Below are 22,134 nucleotides of genomic sequence, written 5' to 3'. Positions count from 1 at the left end.
GCAGACCCAGGCCCATCCCCCCCTACCTGTTAAACTTGTGGTGGTAAATGTGAGCCCTTCAAAACCCACTGTACCCACATGTACGTGCCCCCTTCACCCCTTAGGGCTATGGTAGTTTTGTACAGTTGTGGGTAGTGGTTTTTTTTTGGGGGGGGGGAGGGTTGAGGTCTCAGCACCCTAGATAAGGGAGCTATGCACCTGGGAGCAATTTATGAAGTCCACTGCAGTGCCCCCTAGGGTGCCCGGCTGGTGTCCTGGCATGTCAGGGGGACCAGTGCACTATGAATGATGGCTCCTCCCACAACCAAACGACTTTGATTTAGTCGTTTCTGAGATGGGCGTCTTCGGTTTCCATTATCAATGAAAATTGGGGATGACCATCTCTAAGGACGACCATATTATCGAAACGAAAGATGGACGCCCATCTTATTTCAATTATACGGGTTTCCCTGCCCCTTCGCCGGGACGTCCTGCGAGGACGTCCTCAGGAAAACTTGGGTGCCCCTTTCAATTATGCCCCTCATTGTCTATCACGTAGCCACCAAGGACCCTGTAAGTGTTTACCAACTAATTAATTCTTCATCACAGGTAATATCTGCTTAAGAGTACCAGCAAGTGAACTGTGCAAGCCAAGCCAAGCCCTCACCACACTGGTGAGTGATTTGAGTAGCAAGCAGAATAAGGAGAAGCTGTTTGTAATTTCTGTGCTTGACTGGAGGAAAGCTGAAATGGTTGAAGCTTTACCCTCATCATTTAAAGGACAATAAATTTTCTGGTTTTCAACAAAAGAACTGGTGTGGTCTCCATCACTGTGTGAAGTGTGAAGTCCGATGCAGAGCTTCGCCTTAGTCCTATCATGGGCATAATCTAGGCAGCTGCCTAGACCACATTAAAAAAGGGGATTACAGATGTAAAGATGCATGGTGTACATTTACTCAGTGGTGTACCAAGGGGGGGGGGGGCGGTGGGGGCGGTCTGCCCCGGGTGCACGCCGCTCGGGGGGTGCCGCGCGCCTGTCGGCTCTTCGTTTTCATGCTCCCTTTGCCCCGGAACAGGTTACTTCCTGTTCCGGGGCAGATGGAGCATGAAAACGAAGAGCCGGCAGGCGCGCAGCACCCCCCCCCCCCCCACCAGCGGCGTGCACCCGGGGGGGTTCTTTCGTCGGGGGGGGGGGCATCGCGCTGTTCCGGGGGAGGCGCTGCACCCAGGGGGCGGGGCGCATCGGCGATCCGCCCCGGGTGTCAGCCCCCCTAGGAAAGCCACTGCATTTACTACTCTTTAATGTTCTTTGTCTGTAACAGCAACGTTAGTTGTTTGAGCAACATGGCCACCGAGGTCTTTCTGCAAAGAGGAATATTCTGACTACACACCTGGCTGTCGGATTCTGCAGAGCAGAATGGAACCTTGGTCTCCTCCTTATCTGCTTTTGCACTGATGTACTGTCATTAGTCTGTGTCATTGCTGGAAAGAAATAACATGCGTGCCCGTTATTAATAAGGAAAAAATAATCATGCTCACATTAAAAAAAGCATACAATGCCTAGGTATACTCTTCAGGTTTTTCATTAGTTGAATCCCTTCTCCCTTAACCCCATGCAGAGCCGGTGTTAGACATGGAGGGGGCCCCAACATCTGCTTGCAGGCTGTGCCTCCTTTGGCTTGAGTCAGGGTTGGGACCCCTTTGCACGGAGACCCAGGACAATTGCCCTATTTGCCAATCCTAATGCTAGCATGCCAGTGCTGTGCACAGCTGTGTGGAAGGTGTTTGGTTAAATTCCCAAGTCAGGTCTTCTGCTCCCTGAGTTGGCCTGGGCTGGGAATGATGTGGTTAGCTTTCACCGATCTGGCCTGGGAGATGAAGTGTTGTCCTGAATTCTACAGTTAGCTATTCATATAGGGTCTGAATATCACCATTTTTTATATATACACACACCTCAGTGGTCAAATGTATATTCACTACTGCCGACTATACATATAGCGATGCTGAATATACATAAATTTTTGAATCAAAAAAAATGTTGAGTGCAGGGTTGAAATATTGTATTTGATGAAAGGCTTCATGTAAAGTGTGCTGAAGAAGTAAAGTGAAGACACATTCCCTGATGCAGCTAGTAGCGAAACATTGGACTATGTAGGACTGACTAGCTGTGAAGGAGTATAAGCTTACAGTCTATGGGCAATATAGGATATATAAGGTCTTCTGAACTGAATTTAATATGAGAATTTAACAAGTAATCACTTTTTGAAGTTGTTTTATGAAAAACAAAAAGACCAAAATATTATAAAAATTGCACATCAAAAATGGATGGTCCTTGGAAATATACCAGTTTATATGTAGAGAGCTGTTTCCACACAAAATTGATTCAATGCATGCAAACCTATGAATTAATGCACATGAAGACAATTTGCATGCATTCAAAAATTCTATTACACTTTAACAAATTTTTAACATAAATGTGTGAAATTAACAAAAAATAAATAATCGGAAAATCAAACCATAAATCTATTTCATAAGTTGTTAAAATGGAAAACTTTAGATAACTATTTATCTAGCAAATAACTCACAGAGGTCAGCACTATGTTAACCAAGATTATTTACACTTTTGTCCTAGATATACATTCACCAAACTCAGCCTAAAAATACGGCGTCATAATCGACCGCAACCTTACCCTTGAGAACCAAGTAAACTCCGTAATAAAGAAAATGTTTTACTCAATGTGGAAACTCAAACGAATAAAACCTTCTTCTCAAGGGAAATATTTCGAAACCTAATACAATCAATGGGCCTAAGCCCTACAGACTACTGCAACAGAATCTATGCGGGATATAAAGAACAACTCGCAAAAAAACTCAAGACCGCCCAAAACACAGCTGCCAGGCTGATATTTGGTAAAACACGCTTCGAAAGCAGCAAACCCCTCCAAGAAAAGCTACACTGGCTCCCAATCAAAGAACGAATCATCTTCAAAATCTGCACCTTGGTCCACAAAATTATCTACGACGTAGTCCCAGGATATATGACAGACCTCATAGATCTACCAACCAGAAACAGAATCGGATCATCACGATCATACCTAAACCTACATTACCCAAATTGCAAAGGACTGAAATACAAAACAACTTGTGCATCCAGCTTCTCCTACCTAAGCGCACAACTATGGAATGGACTCCCAAAAGCTTTTAAAACAGTCCATGACCGTCTAAACTTCAGGAAATCACTAAAAACCACCCTTTTCAAAAAGGCTTACCTCACCGATCCAACGTAAATCCCCACACCCAGCAACACAACATAACCAATGATTGTACTGGACAATATACAACCTTCATCCCTTCCATCATCACGGTGCCTCATACACACCTACCTCGCTTCGACCACAATATAACCTGTAGTTGTTATCAACCGACTGGCGAATGCCTTTATGGTACTATGTAAGCCACATTGAGCCTGCAAATAGGTGGGAAAATGTGGGGTACAAATGTAATAAATAAATAAAAATAAAATCCCTATATACATAGTAATAGTAGTAATACATCCCTAATTCTTAGAGCTCACTTTTTGAATAGAATACACAAAAGAAAAGAATACCCTATTTGAAACAAGTGGGAAAAGTATGGAATTTTTTCCAACCCCTATGCATGTGTGTGCTTGAGTAGTTGGTGGGGGGGGGGGGGGGGGGAACTAAATTTTGTTGTTAGAGGCAGTTTGTGGGGCAGTAGGGAATTGTAGATGAGTAATTTTTCAGTGTGAGGGCAATTTGTAGGGTTCTGGGGTAGATTTGGGGAGAGATTTTTGAGGTGAAGGTGGTTGATGGGTAGTGGGGAGGTTGCAGGAAGTAGTTCATGGGAGTGAGGTGGTTAGTTTTTTGGAGTGAGGCAGTTTGCAAAGTAGCCAGGAAGTTGTGGAGGTGTAGATTTTGGTTTTGGGGCAGTTTACAGGGTGGTGAGGAAATTCAAGGTAGTAGTTTTTGGGAATGGAGAAGTTTGCAGAGTGCTGGGGCAGTTGTTGGGGGGGGGGGCAGTTTGCAACACGGTGGAGGAGTTGCATGGGGATAATTTTTGGGAGTGGAGGAAGTTTGGGAGATGGTGCAGAAGTTGGGAGGGTATAGTTTTTTTTGGGGGGGTGACATTGGGGGGCAGTTGTGGAGAATAGTTTTGTATGTAGGGTGGTTTATGGAGTGTGGGGCAATTGAGCAGTTCTTTTTTAGGTTGTTGTGGGGGCAATTTGGGAGATGGCCAGTTTCAGGGGATATAGTTTTGGGAATAGGTAGTTTTTGGGGTGGGTGGGGGAAGTTGGAGGGTGGCAGTTGGGAGAGTCGAGAACAGGGAGAGGCAGTTGGAAAGGTGGAATTTTTCTTACTGCTATGTTTCACTTTGCTTCTATGCTGCAAAATCTGGAACTCCTAATCTCATAGAAATGCATTGGACTATTTTTTTTTTAGAGAGTTTATTTCTTCAAAACCCTCAGTCTGATTTAGTCCATTTTCAAACTCAGTGTGTCTGATTTTTTTCCACATGCCAAACTTCATCCAATTCTATTACATTTTTGGAGAGCTATTTTGCCCTTAGGCAGACCAACAGATATTTCTCAAACCCTTGTGTGCAATTCTTTCCAACTTCCATTGAGTTAGAAAGAATAAAAATGGTAGACTAGCAGGCTTTAGTTTACTTACTGTTAAAATCTATAGTATAAGAAAACTGTCCGACAGTGAACCGTAATGAACTGTGCCCTTTTAGATAATGACGTTCGATGTGATAACTTTTCACCGATGCCTTCGAATTCACTGAATTCTAAAACAAGATCAGACAACAAAACACTTAGGGCCCTGTTTACTTTGAACTCAAAAATAAAGAAAATATTCCTTCAAACTTTAGTCCACAAAAAACTAAACCAAGATACAAGGAAATAACTAAGAAGAATACTTTATGATTAACCTAAATCAATTATAGAGCAGGAAAAATCCAAGCATTCGCAGCCAGTTTAAACAGCATATTATTAACAAGTGGGCTCATTCTGGGAAGCATTTCTTTCACCCTCTTTAAGAGAAATAAATTCCTGCAATTTCTTTGGGTCAAAGAAAGCATAAGTAATAGCATTTAGAGACACCAAACATCTACAGGCAAATTTTAATATAAAAGACCCACCCAAAGAGAGAACTCTAGGTTTTAAAACCAAGAATTCTCGTCGTCTTTTCTGTGTCTCTAGCTAAATGTGGAAAAACTTGCACTTTAGAACCCAAGGGGCCCTGTTTACTAAGCCTCGCTAGCATTTTTAGCGCACGCTAAATGCAAGAGTTGTCCATACGTTCATATGGGTGACCTAGAGGGGCATTTTCGAAAGAAACGTCCAAGTTGCGATTTGGACGTCTTTGGCAAATGTTCAAATCCGGGGGCGTGGAAAACTGTATTTTCAAAAAAAGATGGATGTCCATCTTTGGTTTCAAAAATCGCCGAAAGTCAAAAACGTCCATGTCTAGGGACGTCCAAATCCAAGGACGTCCCTAGACATGGACGTTTTTGACTTTTGGCGATTTTTGAAACCAAAGACATCCATGTCAAAAACGTCCAAATGGAAGCCATTTGGAGGTGGGAGGAGCCAGCATTTGTAGTGTACTGATCCCCCTGACATGCCAGGACACCAACCGAGCACCCTAGGGGTCACTGCAGTGGACTTCATAAAATGCTCCCTTGTGTGCTGAGCCCCCCAAAACCCACTACCCACAACTGTACACCACTATCCTAGCCCTTACGGGTGAAGGGGGGCATCTAGATGTGGGTACAGTGGTTTTTTGGTGGGTTTTGGAGAGCTCGCTGTTTCCTCCACAAATGTAACAGATAGGGGGGGTATGGGCCTCGGTCCGCCTGTCTGAAGTGCACTGCAGTACCCACTAAAATTGCTCCTGGGACCTGCATGTGCTGTCATGGACCTGAGTATGACATCTGAGGCTGGCACAAAATATTTTTAAACATGTTTTTTGAGGGTGGGTGGGGGTTAGTGACCACTGGGGGAGTAATGGGAGGTCATCCCCAATTCCCTCCAGTGGTCATTTGGTCATTTCAGGCACTTTCTGTGCCTTATTCATAAAAAAACATGTCCGGGTGAAAACGTCCAAGTGTTCGTCAGAGACGTCCTTGCTTTTTTCGATTATGGGTCAAAGACGTCCAAGTGTTAGGCACACCCAAGTCCCGCCTTCGCTATGCCTCCGACACGCCCCTTGAAATTTGGACGTCCTTGCAATGGACTGCAGTTGGAGACATCCAAAATCGGGTTTCGATTATACTGATTTGGACGTTTCTGTGAGAAGGACATCCATCTTCCGATTTATGTCGAAATATGGAAGTCCTTCTCTTTCGAAAATGAGCCTGTTAGGGTTTAGCGGGTGCTAATCATTTACATGCGCTAAAAACGCTAATGTGCCCTTAGCGCTGCTTATTAAACAGGGACCTTAGGCACATTTGATGTTTTAGTACAGTGTTGAGCCAATATATCAATTTTTCTAGAAATGCCTGGAAAAGACATATTTCAGTATTTACTTACTGGGTGGCCGTATTCATACCAGCTTCTGTTATCACAATAGTACCAGCCATAGTCCTCTTTCTGGCCAGATGGAAGGAAGGCATTACGCAAAAGTTTTAAATTGGTGCCAGGAATAATCATTTTGTCGAAATCAAGATATATTTTTCTGGAAAACACAGCAAACAGTTTGCTAGTGCAATTTGATAAGATGTAGTTAGAGGAGGTAGCTGTATAACCAGGTGCCCATATTTCAGCAAAGTAAACAAGCACAGCGGAGGTGACACACAGGATGATGCAAAAAAAAAAAAAAAAAAAACGCCCAATGGACTCAAAAAGTTCACATCAGATGCTTTATTCAAAGTATAATGGACTCGATACGAATCGTGTTTCGGCCACTATGGCCTGCTTCAGGAGGCCCTGTACTCTGTAAATATTGGGTTGCTCATCGCCCTAAACAGCCAAAGTAAATCTTAGTTCTAGAAATCAGAAGCGGGGGCGCCAAACAAACAAAGTAACTGCTCAACAAACAGCATGACACTACGTACAGGGACTCCTGAAGCAGGCCATTGTGGCCGAAGCACGATTCGTGTCGAGTCCATTATACTTTGAATAAAGCATCTGATGTGAACTTTTTGAGTCCCTCGGGCGTTTTGTTTTTTGCATCATCCTGCGTTGTCACCTCCGCTGCGCTTGTTTACTTTTGTTTTCCTAGGCACCATTTGCATGTACATAATACCTACACACTAGCGAGCAATTGTACACCATTCTGTAAAGCGCAAAAATGGCATAGCGTGCAAATGCAAAGGGACGTTGATATAGGCGGAGCATGAGAGGGGCATGGGTGGTCCTGCCATTTACAGAATTCTGAAAGTTATATGTGCAGCAGAATTGAACAGATTGAAAATCTGTTTCAATCTGTTCAAAATTCTGCTGCACGACTAATATTCCGCCAGTGTCGTTATGCTTATATTAGCCCTCTCCTCAAGTCACTTCACTGGCTTCCTATCCGTTTCCGCATACAGTTCAAACTCCTCTTATTGACCTATAAGTGTATTCACTCTGCAGCTCCTCAGTACCTCTCCACTCTCATCTCTCCCTACACTCCTCCCCGGGAACTCCGTTCACTAGGTAAATCTCTCTTATCTGCACCCTTCTCCTCCACTGCTAACTCCAGACTCCGTTCCTTTTATCTTGCTGTACTATATGCCTGGAATAGACTTCCTGAGCCAGTACGTCAAGCTCCATCTCTGGCCGTCTTCAAATCTAAGCTAAAAGACCACCTTTTTGATGCAGCTTTTAACTCCCAACCCTTATTCACTTGTTCAGAACCCTTATTTTATCATCCTCACTTTAATATTCCCTTATCTCTTGTTTGTCCTGTTTGTCTGTCCTAATTAGATTGTAAGCTCTGTTGAGCAGGGACTGTCTCTTCATGTTCAAGTGTACAGCGCTGCGTACGACTAGTAGCGCTTTAGAAATGATATGCAGTAGTAGTAGTATATGTGCCTTTGTCACATTTAGGAACCCCGAGTTACACCAGGTCTAGGTGATGTAACTGCAGGTGCCCAGATGTCAGGTGCCCTAATACTGGGTTAAGCTAGTATTTTATAATGGCATCTACGTACCCAGGTGCCAATATACAACAGGCTGTTACTGTGTGGCATTGAGATACCTAAAAGGAGGCTCCAACTTATAGAATAACCTCCAGAGTGTACACTTGAAATAGAAATGGTAATTTTAATGTCACTAATAGGATGTGCATACAAAAAATTTGAGGGTTGTTTTCTAGATTTCGTTTTTTTCCCCAGTTCTTTTCAAACATTTGGTTAAATCCTTTTTTTTTTTTTTACATTTGTACCCCGTGCTTTTCCCACTCATGGCAGGCTCTATGCGGTGGGCAATGGAGGGTTAAGTGACTTGCCCAGAGTCACAAGGAGCTGCCTGTGCCAGGAATCGAACTCAGTTCCTCAGTTCCCCAGGACCAAAGTCCACCACCCTAACCACTAGGCCACTCCTCAACTCCAATGTTCCCATATGGGCACTTATTATGGGAACACTGGGCACTAATGGGTTAATGCATATTTTAAAATGTGCATTAGAACTTTTTAAAGCCCACAAATCAATTGTACAGACTAATCTTTAGGACAATCACATTATATGGATTTCACACGCATTAAATTTGTTAAGACACATTTATGAACTGAATGTATGCTAACCAGGGGTGTAGCTGGAAGTCCATTTTTTTGGAGGGGCCCAGGTATTCTCTCTCTCCGCATTAAGTCATACTTTTACCAAGCCCCACCAGCTGAAGAGGTCTCCTGCATGAGTCCCACCTGTGCTGTCAGAGCAGCACTCAAGTCTGCGGCGCACTTCAACCGTTCCCGCGCATGCTCAGTTCAGCCACTGAACTGAACACGCGTGAGAGAGCTGGCATCGGCAGCTGAAATGTGCGGGAGGGAGCCTTGGAGGGATCCAGAGGCTGTTAGGAGCAGCACAGGAGAGCTGCCTCTCTGTTGGCTTGGTAGGCTAGCAGAGAAGGAGAGGGCTTCCCCTAAGCCAGACAGGCCTTACTGAAAGAGAAGAAAGAGTGAAGGGTTACAAACTGGGAAGGGTCCAGTGAACTTTGGCTGGTTTTAAGAAGCAGAGGCCTGCAAGTGCTGAGCATTCTGATACCTGGGAGAGAAGAGGAATCTAGCTGAAGACCAGGAGAAGGGACCTAAAGTGATTAAAATACATACTTGAGACTTACACCAGCTTTTTGTTGGCGTAAATGGACGCAAGTAGATTCAGTCGCATAAACTATGCATAAGCGTATTCTAACTACTGTGCATAGATTTACGCATGGTATTTATAATACGCTTAGGTGTAATTACCTACCACGCGTTAATTTTAGGTGCCATATTTTGAATCTGGCCCTTAGTGCCTAAATGAGAGAAATCTCGAGTTAGAATGGATTTGTATTTGATATTTTTGTAATTAGGGTAGTGTAGAATGAGATAATCCCTTGCAATTAAAGCTGAGTTTCAAGTTGGGTGATTAGGACATGCTAAGCCTATTTTATACCGTAGCTTAGTAACAAGACCCCAAAATCATGTTTGCAGAACCTGCAACTACATTCTTCTCTCTCAATTGGTGTGTGAATCTGCAACAGATAGAGGAGGGTGTGCTAGACTATTTTTAATTGACTGTGCAAATGTGGAGTTTTATATTACACCAAAGGATTCAAAAGGCACTTACCCATACTTGGAGGTAGTTAGGGTAATCCCATAGGCACCTGGCTGTGTATAATGAGCTTCTAATACAAAATCATTATTTATGGTTAATAGTTCCTCTCCATCCTGGATACTCCACTGGTACGTTTTGCCTTAAGAAGTGAAGAAAAAAAAAAAACGAGTCTAGTATTATTAAATAAGGAAATTTCAATACTTTGTAACTGCTTTACAAAAGTTTCGAAAACACCATGAATGATGATGTGTTAAAAGGAAAGCGGAGCAGTACGCCCCGGGTTCACGCTGCAAGGGGGTACAGACAGCAGCCACACAGCTATTGGCTGTCGGCTCTGCCAGTTCCCTGCTCCCTCTAACGTTACTTCCTGTTCCGGGGCAGGGAACCGGCAGAGCTGATGGCTGAGTGACTGCTCCCTGCACCCCTAGAAGGTAAGAGCGATGTGCCGGGGGGGGGGGGGGGCATACACTGGGGAGGACACAGCGGTGATCCGCCCCGGTGGCAGCCAAGCAAGGTACACCACTGAATAAGAACAAGAAAAAACAACAAAGAGAGATTGTATCTAAAGTCCACAATTAGGGTGAGAGAAGGCAATATAAAATACACCTAGGCAGACATCACAGCGCCTAAAACTAAGTGCATCCATTTACACCATCAAAAATATGGCACAAATCCCAGCGCATAGATTTATGCACACTTGGCCAAATTCTATAACAGTGCGCATAGGTTTTGAAACACCATGAAATGCCCATTTCCCTGACTATAACCACACCCCTTTTTGCCTGCGCACATTAAAATTTAGGCGCAGTGCATTACAGAATCTCCTTAGGGATTTGTGCATACACATTTAATTATTGTCAATTAGAGCTCTTTATTGCGTGTTAAGCACGGTTAACAACATTGATTGGCTTGTTAAGCCAATTAAGTTACGAGCATTGTTATAGAATACACTTGGATTTTGGCGCCGAACTGTGGCATGCTAAATAGAATCCAGGGGATTCTACCCCTTCCCAATTGTAGAGGAATTAAATACAAGACCTACTACGCATCCAGTTTCTCCTTTTTGGGCAGCCAGCTATGGAACGCTCTACCCAAACCAATCCGATTAATTAACGACTACTTGCCCTTTAGAAAAATGCTGAAAGCTCATTTCTTCAAGCAAGCCTACTCTAATGTCCCAACCTAATCTCACCAACCTCCACTCCCAATTCTGTTCTGATTTACATAACGATCCGGGAAATTATAGACCGGTGAGTCTGACGTCGGTGCCGGGCAAGATGGTGGAGGCTATTATTAAGAATAAAATTGCAGAGCATATACAAAAACATGGACTAATGAGACAAAGTCAGCACGGATTTAGTGAAGGGAAGTCTTGCCTCACCAATCTAATGCATTTTTTTGAGGGGGTAAGCAAACATGTGGACAATGGGGAGCCGGTTGATATTGTATATCTGGATTTTCAGAAGGCGTTTGACAAAGTGCCGCACGAAAGACTCCTGAAGAAATTGCAGAGTCATGGAATCGGAGGTAGGGTATTATTATGGATTAAGAACTGGTTGAAAGATAGGAAGCAGAGAGTAGGATTGCGTGGCCAGTATTCTCAGTGGAGGAGGGTAGTTAGTGGGTTCCCGCAGGGGTCTGTGCTGGGTCCGTTGCTTTTTAATGTATTTATAAATGACCTAGAGATGGGAATAACTAGTGAGGTAATTAAATTCGCCGATGACACAAAATTATTCAGGGTCGTCAAGTCGCAGGAGGAATGTGAACGATTACAGGAGGACCTTGCGAGACTGGGAGAATGGGCGTGCAAGTGGCAGATGAAGTTCAATGTTGACAAGTGCAAAGTGATGCATGTGGGTAAGAGGAACCCGAATTATAGCTACGTCTTGCAAGGTTCCGCGTTAGGAGTTACGGATCAAGAAAGGGATCTGGGTGTCGTCGTCGATGATACGCTGAAACCTTCTGCTCAGTGTGCTGCTGCGGCTAGGAAAGCGAATAGAATGTTGGGTGTTATTAGGAAGGGTATGGAGTCCAGGTGTGCGGATGTTATAATGCCGTTGTATCGCTCCATGGTGCGACCGCACCTGGAGTATTGTGTTCAGTACTGGTCTCCGTATCTCAAAAAAGATCTAGTAGAATTGGAAAAGGTACAGCGAAGGGCGACGAAAATGATAGTGGGGATGGGACGACTTTCCTATGAAGAGAGGCTGAGAAGGCTAGGGCTTTTCAGCTTGGAGAAGAGACGGCTGAGGGGAGATATGATAGAAGTGTATAAAATAATGAGTGGAATGGATCGGGTGGATGTGAAGCGACTGTTCACGCTATCCAAAAATACTAGGACTAGAGGGCATGAGTTGAAGCTACAGTGTGGTAAATTTAAAACGAATCGGAGAAAATTTTTCTTCACCCAACGTGTAATTAGACTCTGGAATTCGTTGCCGGAGAACGTGGTACGGGCGGTTAGCTTGACGGAGTTTAAAAAGGGGTTAGATAGATTCCTAAAGGACAAGTCCATAGACCGCTATTAAATGGACTTGGAAAAATTCCGCATTTTTAGGTATAACTTGTCTGGAATGTTTTTACGTTTGGGGAGCGTGCCAGGTGCCCTTGACCTGGATTGGCCACTGTCGGTGACAGGATGCTGGGCTAGATGGACCTTTGGTCTTTCCCAGTATGGCACTACTTATGTACTTATGTACTTATTTACCCCACCTCCCCATTCCCCCTCTACTCATCCCATCCTTCTCTTCTCCTTTATTTTATCCCTCCTTACCCCATTTCTCCCAAATTTACACTATCTTATCCTGTCTACCCTCTCTTATACTAATCATACATTATCAAGATCAATTTATGTTTTGAAATTTCTATTATATGACTTTGTATTTCAAATTACTATGTGAGCCTGCATTGTGTGGGAAAGCGCAGGGTACAAATGTAATAAATACATAATAGCGACTGGCGCTGAATATCTGGATAAGGCGATTAGTGCCAGAGCTTATCCAGGGAGTGGCAATATGCAGTCTGCTTTCTGGAGAATGTGGACCAGCTTTCTATTTGTCCTAAGTTATCTGGATAGCAGATTAAAGGGGCAAGTTATCAATGTGGGCTATATTTTATCAGACGTTGTGCTATTTTTAGCACAGGGTCTCATTGCATAACGTGGGACTCTGTACTAAAATAGAATGACTTGTGGTAAAATAATCCATATTAATGATAGCTCACATTGGGTAACTTCCCCTCCAGGTGTACTCAGCTGTGCTCGATGGGCAGTGGTGGGGAGGCTGCAAGTAGCCCGCTGACTTTTTCTCCTGAATTTTCCTTCTCGCTCTATCAGTGGTTTTTATTTTATTTGTAAACCGCATCACTGCATGTGCATTTCAGAGGTGGTCTATCAAGTCAAGACGCTAAAATGAAGCTAAATTACTGCCACTATCCAGGGCCATTTCTAAGACTTCCCTTGCTCTGCCCACGCTCTGGCCGAAAAGGAGGTCAGTATGGATAATTAGAAGTACTATCTGATCAAGGAGCGCATTGAATTCAAGGTTTGCACCGTGGTTCACAAAATCATCAACGGGGATGCCCCAAGTTACATGTTGAATATGATTGACTTGCCAGCCAGAAATGCTGACCCGCCCTCGAGATTATATCTCATCCCAGTGGCGTTCCTAGGGGGGGCTGACACCCGGGGCGGATCGCCGATGTGCCCCGCCCCCCGGGTGCAGGGCCCACCCGAAACAGCGTGACCCCCCCCCACCAGCGAACCCCCCCCCGATCCCCCAGCAAAAGAACCCCCCCCCCCCCCCCCGGGTGCACGCTGCTGGGGGGGGGTGCACCTGCACCTGCCGGCTCTTCGTTTTCATGCTCCCTCTGCCCCAGAACAGGAAGTAACCTGTTCCGGGGCAAAGGGAGCATGAAAATGAAGAGCCGACAGGCGCGCAGCACCCCCCCAGCGGCGTGCACCCGGGGCAGACCGCCCCCCCCCCCCCCCCCCCCCCCTTGGTTCGCCACTGTCTCACCCTGCACTACCCCAGATGGAAAGGCTGTAAGCACGGATCTATTCAGGCGTCAAGCTTTCCCTTCCTCAGTGCGCAACTGTGGAATGCACTTCCTCGAGGCATAACCAGTCTGAGAGACTACCTTACCTTTCGCAAGGCACTAAAAACGCATCTGTTTACCAAAGCATTTTCACAGAGTAGGACTATAGCCTCTGCCAGCTGGCATACGTGGAACCAGTTTAGTCCAATTCTTCTGTACTGTTATATGTAAAGTATCCTTTCTTTCTTGCCCTTTTACTCTACTATTCTCATATGGATGTGATATCACCCGGAGTTCTCTCTCTCTCTCTCCGGTTTATGTAAGCCACATTGAGCCTGCATGTTTGTGGGGATAATGTGGGGTATAAATACATAAATAAATAAATAAATAAATAGCAGCTGCTTTTATCCAGAAAGGTTTTTTCAATATTGACCTGTATATTCTTACTCTGTTTATTAGCATTGCTCTGTTGCAGGGACAACCCCTCTTCCTCCTCCTCCTCCTCCTCCTCCTCATCATCACCATCATAATCTTGTGTTTCTTCATCCTGTTCATTTAAGGTTGTGTTTTGTATCTTGGGACAAAAAAGTAGAGAATGAATAAAGTTAAATCATTTTTTTTTTGTTACATTTGTACCCCGCACTATCCCACTCATGGCAGGCTCAATGCGCCTTACATGGGGCAATGGAGGGTTAAGTGACTTGCCCAGAGTCACAAGGAGCTGCCTGGGCCGGGAATCGAACTCAGTTCCTCAGGACCAAAGTCCACCACCCTAACCACTAGGCCACTCCTCCATTGTTGCTACTATTTGAGATTCTACATGGAATGTTGCTATTCCACTAGCAACATTCCATGTAGAAGTCGGCCCTTGCAGATCACCAATGTGGCCGCGCAGGCTTCTGCTTCTGTGAGTCTGACGTCCTGCACGTACGTGCAGGACGTCAGACTCACAGAAACAGAAGCCTGCGCAGCCTTCTACATGGAATGTTGCTAGTGGAATAGCAACATTCCATGTAGAATCTCCAATAGTATCTATTTCATTTTTGTTACATTTGTACCCTGCACTGTCCCACTCATGGCAGGCTCAATGCAGCTTACATGGGGCAATGGAGGGTTAAGTGACTTGCCCAGAGTCACAAGGAGCTGCCTGGGCCGGGAATCAAACTCAGTTCCTCAGGACCAAAGTCCACCACCCTAACCACTAGGCCACTCCTCCACTCATTATATAATTCTCTCCTGTGTATAACATTTCATTTCTCATGATTCTTGCTCTCTGCTGTTTTCTCCACTGTTTAGTCTACCACTGGCTGAACTTTCACACAGCCAAGCTCTGAAGAGACCAGCGCTGATTCAGTTAAGGCAAATTTGTAGGTTCAGAGTTGGCTACTAGAACTTCACAACTGTCCCAACCACTCGTTTGCATAACACTAGCAGTAGGGGCATGACACTGAGCGTGCATGGCCCAAATGATCTGGTCCAGTTTTTATCCATCTAACCCAGGGGGTTTCAACCTAGTCCTTAGAGTATGCCCAACCAGTCTAGCTTTCCAGATATCCATAATGAATACAGATGAGATCATTTGCATACAATGGAGGCAGTGCATGCAAATTTATCTCATGCATATTCATTGTGGATATCCTGAGAACTCGACTGGCTGTGTGCTCCCAGGAGAGGGTTCAGAAACACTGCTCGATGGCAGAAACAATACAATAGTTTAGAAAAAAAGAATTCCCTTTGCAAAGAATCTCCAGTGATGAATGTGAACTGACTTTAATTATGATTTGGAAAAGGAGTTCTAATAGTATGACTGGAGACTGGTGATATCTGACTGAAACGTTTTGGAATGGTTTCTGTCCTGAATATATTTCTGGCTGGAAAGATGACATCCAAAGTGACTTTTCTTTATTGCCACCCATACAGTACAAATGTTTTATAGAAATCTTTCCTTCTCTTCCAGTATTTCTGCTTGTAGTGTGACTCTACCAACATTTGGAGTCCTGACTAGCAAAGAGGCATCTGATACCTTTGCTAAAAATCAGAGGCACCTGAAGGCCTGTAGACAGCTGCCATGCACCATCCCATGAACATGACCACCTGCTGTATTCCTGCATTAAAGGTTAGTAAGAATGGAGACTCCACACTGTAATGTATTGCAAAGTGTAGATAGTTGCTCTCTTACCCTTGTCATTGCATGAAGCATTTCTAACATTCCACCTCTTCCAAACACTATAAAGAAATCAGTTATAGCAATGAGTTTGCATGACATAAACATTTAGTCTTCTATATAGATCTCAACGATATTATGTACAGCTTAACAAACATTTGTATGCCTACAAAATCCTTTAGGGCAAAACTCACCAATCTTTCAGCAGCTATGACTCCAATCCATGTGGTCACCAAACGTGCACAACCTCTGGCAGGCACAGGATAATGAAATCCTGTCCTTCTTTGTTAAACTGTACAGCGCTGCGTAACCCTAGTAGCGCTTTAGAAGTGTTAAGTAGTAGTAGTATATAGTGCCTGATAAGGTTGCAGCCCTACTCACAGTTTGCGAAGTTGTACTCTAGGAAATTCCATATCCCCAGGAATTTCTCTGGTCTTTTCTATGTTCACAATCCTCCATGCTATGTCTACTTGTCTAAATCTTTCACCACCTCACCATATAGTGGAGCCAGTGTTGGATATAACACTCTTTCAGTAAATCCTCCATCTGGAATTACAGTATATGGTGAAATGATGTTTCACCATCTCACTAACTCTGTCCCCTTTTAACCTCTGTCATAAAGCTAAACTCTTCTTTATATATCAGTGGCATAACTATGGGTCGGCCTGGGTGGGCCCACCCACTACTTTGGACTCATGGCCACCCAGCAGTAGTACAGCAGTGATGTGGCTGGCAGGGATCCCGAATCCCCACCAGCTGAAGATTCTCAGCATCTCTTAATCCAGGAGATTGGGGGGGGGGGGGGGGGGTTACTTAACTCCACTCCCCTGAGCTCCCGGTATCTTTACATCCTTTATGTCTTCACCAGCAGTGAGCAGCAATTAATTCCTCTTGCTTGCGCTGGCCTGAGTCTTCCCTCTGATGCAACTTCCTGTTAGCGGGACCAGTAAGTTGCATCAGAGGGAAGGCTCGGAGCTGGTGTAAGCAAAGGGAATGAGTTGCTGCTCACTGCTGATGAAGACCTAAAGGATTTAAAGGTACTGGGGGGGGGGGGTCGAGGGAATGGAGTTAAGTGACCCCCTGATCACCTGGGGAGGGGAGGGTGAGATGCTGGGTAGGAGTGGGGGTTGGGTGGGGTTGTTATGCCCACCCCCTTTGGGTTCAGGCCTGTCCAAAATTGGTGGTCTGGCTATGCCTCTGGGCTAACTACACATCATTTAAAATTTGGGTGTAATTTTATAAAGGCTTTTTTGCACATACATGCGTTTAGACATGCATAGAAGACCTCTTAAAAAAATTACCCACATGTACAAGTATGCACTGTACTTCAATTAATAGCTGTGTTCAGAGGAGTCTGAATGGAGCACAGGCGGGGTTAAGTACATGCGTAGGTTATAAAATACATACCTATGCATGTACTTAAGCTCTGCACATGTACACTTACATCTCCACATGTAAATAATGGGTTTTTGAAATCAGTATTTCCACATGTGTAAAATGGTGCTATTTACATGTGGACATGTTTCTAAAGTAACATTTTTCAAGGATATACCAAAGTCAATGATTTAAAGGTTTTCAAGTTAAGTATTTACAGTCAGTAATCTACGATTAGATATCGTGACTGAAAATAATCGGGTCAACATTCAAACTCCATGGGGGATGAACTAGTATCCCCCCACCAGAGGCAACCAAACTGGGAGGGCCTCTCCAGGGATCTAGTCAGGGAGCAGGGAACCTCTCACTCAGAACACCAGTCAGGTGGTTGCCTCAAGATAAAGGAAAGCAACATATTCCCAGGCTCTATAATTAAAACAAAGCATAACAAAAACAACCCTTCTATGTTCCCTATGTCCAGCAACTCACCGCCATCATCCTATGCCCCTCATGTCTAAAACCTCACCTCTATCTCCCGATGTCTCCCTGTTCAGCATCTCCTCTTGGTCTAGTTATTGAACCCCCCTCCCCCTTGGCCAGCATCTCTCCTCCATTCTCTTATGTTCCTCTGTGTCCAGCATCTCCCCTCCATCTCCCTATGCCCCCTCCCTCTTGTCTAGCTTCCAGTAGGAATGCTGGTACAAAGCAGCACAGGTAGTCTGTGCATATGGCTGACTAAAATTTGATTGTATACATAGATTCAGTTTACAGCAGTGATTCACAATTATTTATTTATTAGGATTTATTTACCGCCTTTTTGAACGAATTCACTCAAGGCGGAGTAGAGCAAGAATAAGTCAAACATAAGCAATAGACAATTACAACAGTAAAATATTCAGACAACAATACATAGTATGGCATATTATACTACCTTATAATGCCAACACAATACACAATAATTTTAATAGACAACATAGGGTGTAAGCAAAGAAGGAACATATAGATAAAGTAACAGGAGCAAGAAAATAAAGTACTACTTTAAAGAAAGTTGTGAATGAGGTCAGAAAAGGATGCCCTCTGTACTCGATATCCTGATTGGTTTAAAAAAAATAGGTAAACATCGAACAACAAATAACAGAAAATCACAAACCTGGGGACCCTTTTACTAAGGCACAGCGAAAAATGGCCTGTGCTGGTGAAGGCATAGGTATTGGACGTGCGCAGGTCCATTTTTCAGCTCATCCGCAAAAAAGACCTTTTTTTTTTGTGGCCGAAAATGGACGTGCGGCAAAATTAAAATGAGCGTGCATCCATTTTGGCCCTGAGACCTTACCACCACCCATTGACTTAGCGGTAAGGTCTCACGCGTTAACTGGGTGGTAATCGTCAGCGTGCGTACACTGCTGATTACCACCCGGTTAGCACCACTTGGTAGAAAATAGAAATGATTTTCTGACACGCATTTTGAATACGCATCAAAATTTAAATTACTTTCCAGGGAATGCGGTAGCCAGGCAGTAGTTCTAATTTGATGTGCGTGGTACACGCGTAGGCGCCTAAGAGCCCCTTGGCTAAACCCCCCCCCCAAAAAAAAACGGAAGTCAATGCAGGGTGGCATTGTGTTCTCCACTGAAGACAAGACCAACCACCAGATGCAAAAATCGTCCATAATTATCTACTGACACTAACCGCTGCAAATCATGGATAATTATTGATTTGGCCCTGTGAATAACACTTGTTTGGGTAGGAGCTGCTGCTGCTGAATATCAACCCCTCAGATTGCAAGTCTTCCAAGGACAGGAAAATACCTATTGTACCTGAATGTCATTTGCTTTAATTACTACTGAAGTGGTGTGCTGGAGCGCAGGGCCGCAGAGAGACTGGGCCGGGCCCGGGGCAAGGCCGGGCCCGGGGCCCCACCCTTGCCGTGCCGCCCCCCCCCCCCCGAGGTTGCCACCGCCGCTTCCCTCCCCGAGGTCGCCACCTTTCCCCCTGAGATCGCCGCAGCCACTGCTCCCCCCCCCCCAAGGTCGCCCCCGCTGCCGTTCCCCACCGGGCCGGGCCCCCTGCATTGAAATCGCAGTCTCACCTCCGTGAAAGCAGCGTTGCAGGCAGCAGAACGCCTACCTTCGGCCCTCCTTCCCTCCTTGTGTCCCGCCCTCGCGGAAGTTACGTCAGACGAGGGCGGGACACAGGGAGGGAAGGAGGGCCGAAGGGAGGCGTTCTGCTGCCTGCAGGGCTGCTTTCACGGAGGTGAGACTGCGATTTCGATGTAGGGGGCAGACGGTCAACGACAGAGGGTGGGTGGGACTGCGGCGCCGGGCCCCCCTTGGAGGCCCGGGCCTGGGGAATTTTGCCCCCCTGCCCCCCCCCTCTCGGCAGCTATGCTGGAGCGGGCTCTCACAGGCTTACAAGAAAGGTTTGTTAAGTTTTTAAGAATTTTGGGAGCTGGTTGTTAAAGTAGGCCCCCCCCCCCCCCCATGGCTACTTTAACAACTGGCACCCAAAATGTGGGCTCAGGCCCCCTCCTGAATTCTCTTTTACTTTGCTGGTGGGGATGAGCCCCACCAGCCAAGTAAATAGACTGCGGCTGCTCCCTGCTTCTTGTTTCCAGTTCTGAGCAGCAGGCTGGAATTTTTCAAGCATGTGCAAGAAGTTCCAGCATGCTGCTCAGAGCCAGAAACAAAAAGCGGGGAGTGATGGCAGTCCATTTATTGGCTGTTGGGGCTCGGCATCCCTGCCAGCAAAGGTACGCCTAATGTGCCCGCATGAGGGGGGGGGAGAGGGAGGCACGCATTGCCCCCACCCCCAGTCCACCCCTGGCCCCTCCAAGTTGCTGGGCTGGTTACACCCAGAGAGAGAGAGAGAGAGAGAGAGAGAAAGAGAGAGAGAGACCATTGTTAAAAATTTATCAGCACACCTCTGGAGCTAACTCCAAAAAGTAAAAACTACCTACTTAACTAAATTTACTAAACAAAAGACACAATGATAAAGGCAAGTTTTGAGTACAGTCTTACTTTGTTTCCCTCTAACTTCTGGTGAGCAAGATAAGAAAAAGATATCTTCAAAGAAATTATTGTAATGAACCTCCATAGTGAAAGGTAATAGAATAAACCTAACAGGCTGTGTGGACATATGAGATGTATAGAATTCCGATTAAATAGGCGAATATTAAATTGAATCTTAAATGAAATCAGCAGCTGACGTTGTTCATATAGTAAAGGAGTGATGTGACCAAACTATCCCAACTCATGAAGACCTCACTGCTGCATTCTCTGTTTCTTCCTCTGCTGTTGTCGGTCTTCCTTTTCTGTTACAGTGTTACCAGTGGCGTAACTAGGGGGGGGGGCGCCAGGGGAGCAGCCGCTCCCCCAAATGGAGTTCTGCCGGCGCCTATTTTTTTCTCAACGTGTTGCATTGAAAAGGTGCACTAGAAGTCCGCTCTCGCGCTGCTTTCGCTCCCCCCGTGTCATCAACCTGGCTCCGCTTCTGAGTGCTACTTTGCACAAATTTCAGTCGTGTGCTAATTTACCCCCACCCACCCACCCCCCTTGTGTAAGACCAGAGCAAACATACCGACTTCCTTCAATTTTTTTTTTGCCCTTGCTTTCTCCCACAAAATAATCTCTTCCTAAAGCTGGCGTTAAATACCCTGAGGTCCAGTGCAGATGAAGTGAGCCAAGCCAGTGCCAGACAACCCGAAGCGCTGTCTCTGTGCCATCTCTCAGCACTGCCAAGGGGGCACCCTGTGATGCTGGGCCCATATGAATTGCACTGTTCTTCCCCAGCCAGTGTCTGGTGCTAGGCCTGTACTACTTTCGCTTTTTAAATCAGCTGTCAGAGACAAAACTGACATCCAAACAGGCACCTCAAAGTAGAAGCCCTGGAACTTAGCATCTCATTTCATTACATATTCTAGCTATAAGCTTTGTGAAGAATAAATGCCAGACCAGTATCTTTCAGGAAAGCAGATTCAGCACCCAGATAGAGAACATCTGCATTTACGAGCACTAAGGGTCTACTCACATAGAAATTATTTGAAGCGCACAGAAATTTGAACTTACTTCTAAAGATAGCTGCAGTGACCGATTTATCTTCCAGCGACTGTAAGGAGATCCCAAGTTCAGCTGGAGTTGGCAAAAAGTCTCCCTGCCTCCAAAGCTTTCTTCCTTTTCCGTCTTTAGTCTTGCAGCTGTTTGAGTTCCCTTTCGGTTTCCTTTCTCATGACTGATGCAAGGGATTCTGTAAACACTGTATGGTCTGTGGCCAAGGCCTGGATGAGTCATTCCTGAGGCTACTGAATACAACCTAGGCCTTAGAGGAAATTCCCTAATGGGGAGGGAGGTGCTGTGGAAAAGATAGCAGTTAGTGATACGGTGGGAAAAGGGAACAAGCATAAAATGAGCCAGGCCCAGTAGTAAGATCAAAGTCCAAGCAGCACAGAAAATCTAATCCTTCTGTTTGGATCTTTGTTTTCTTTTACGTTTAAAATTAGTGGAAGGGCTGTCAATCATCCAGGCTTCAGCTCTACCCGCTCACAGGGCCAGCTTTACAGTAGGGTGAGCGGCCCTTTTACAAAGGAGTGTAAAGACCTATGCGCATCCAGCATGCGCCAAATCAGCATTACCGCCCAGCTACCACGTGACCCGGGTGGTAATTCTGAATTTGGTGTGCACAGAAAACATGCAGTAGAAAATATTTTCTATTTTCCACTGTGTGGTGTTTACCTGGTGGTAGCACGTGAGACCTTACTGCTAAGTCGATGGGTGGCGGTAAGGTCTCAGGTCAAAAATGGACGCTTGCTGTTTTTTTATTTTGCCGC

General features: G+C 45.2%; 1 protein-coding gene across 1 annotated transcript in view; it reads right to left on the bottom strand.

Moving 5' to 3' along the window:
• The window catches only part of LOC115478011, a 55,153-nt gene extending 33,637 nt beyond the window's left edge, over positions 1 to 21,516 (bottom strand). The window contains exons 1-7 of the mRNA XM_030215195.1: positions 21,377 to 21,516; positions 15,954 to 16,000; positions 14,222 to 14,348; positions 9,752 to 9,878; positions 6,536 to 6,680; positions 4,671 to 4,788; positions 1,371 to 1,461 (exon numbers count right to left, since the gene is read on the bottom strand). Of these exons, the coding sequence (XP_030071055.1) occupies positions 1,371 to 1,461; positions 4,671 to 4,788; positions 6,536 to 6,680; positions 9,752 to 9,878; positions 14,222 to 14,348; positions 15,954 to 16,000; position 21,377 (656 nt within the window). The 5' untranslated portion in view covers positions 21,378 to 21,516. The remainder of the gene's footprint in view (positions 1 to 1,370; positions 1,462 to 4,670; positions 4,789 to 6,535; positions 6,681 to 9,751; positions 9,879 to 14,221; positions 14,349 to 15,953; positions 16,001 to 21,376) is intronic.
• Positions 21,517 to 22,134: the final 618 nt, after the last annotated feature.

Source organism: Microcaecilia unicolor, chromosome 9 (assembly GCF_901765095.1).
Source record: "Microcaecilia unicolor chromosome 9, aMicUni1.1, whole genome shotgun sequence".
NCBI classification, from domain to species: domain Eukaryota; kingdom Metazoa; phylum Chordata; class Amphibia; order Gymnophiona; family Siphonopidae; genus Microcaecilia; species Microcaecilia unicolor.
This window is presented reverse-complemented; position numbering and strand designations above follow the sequence as displayed.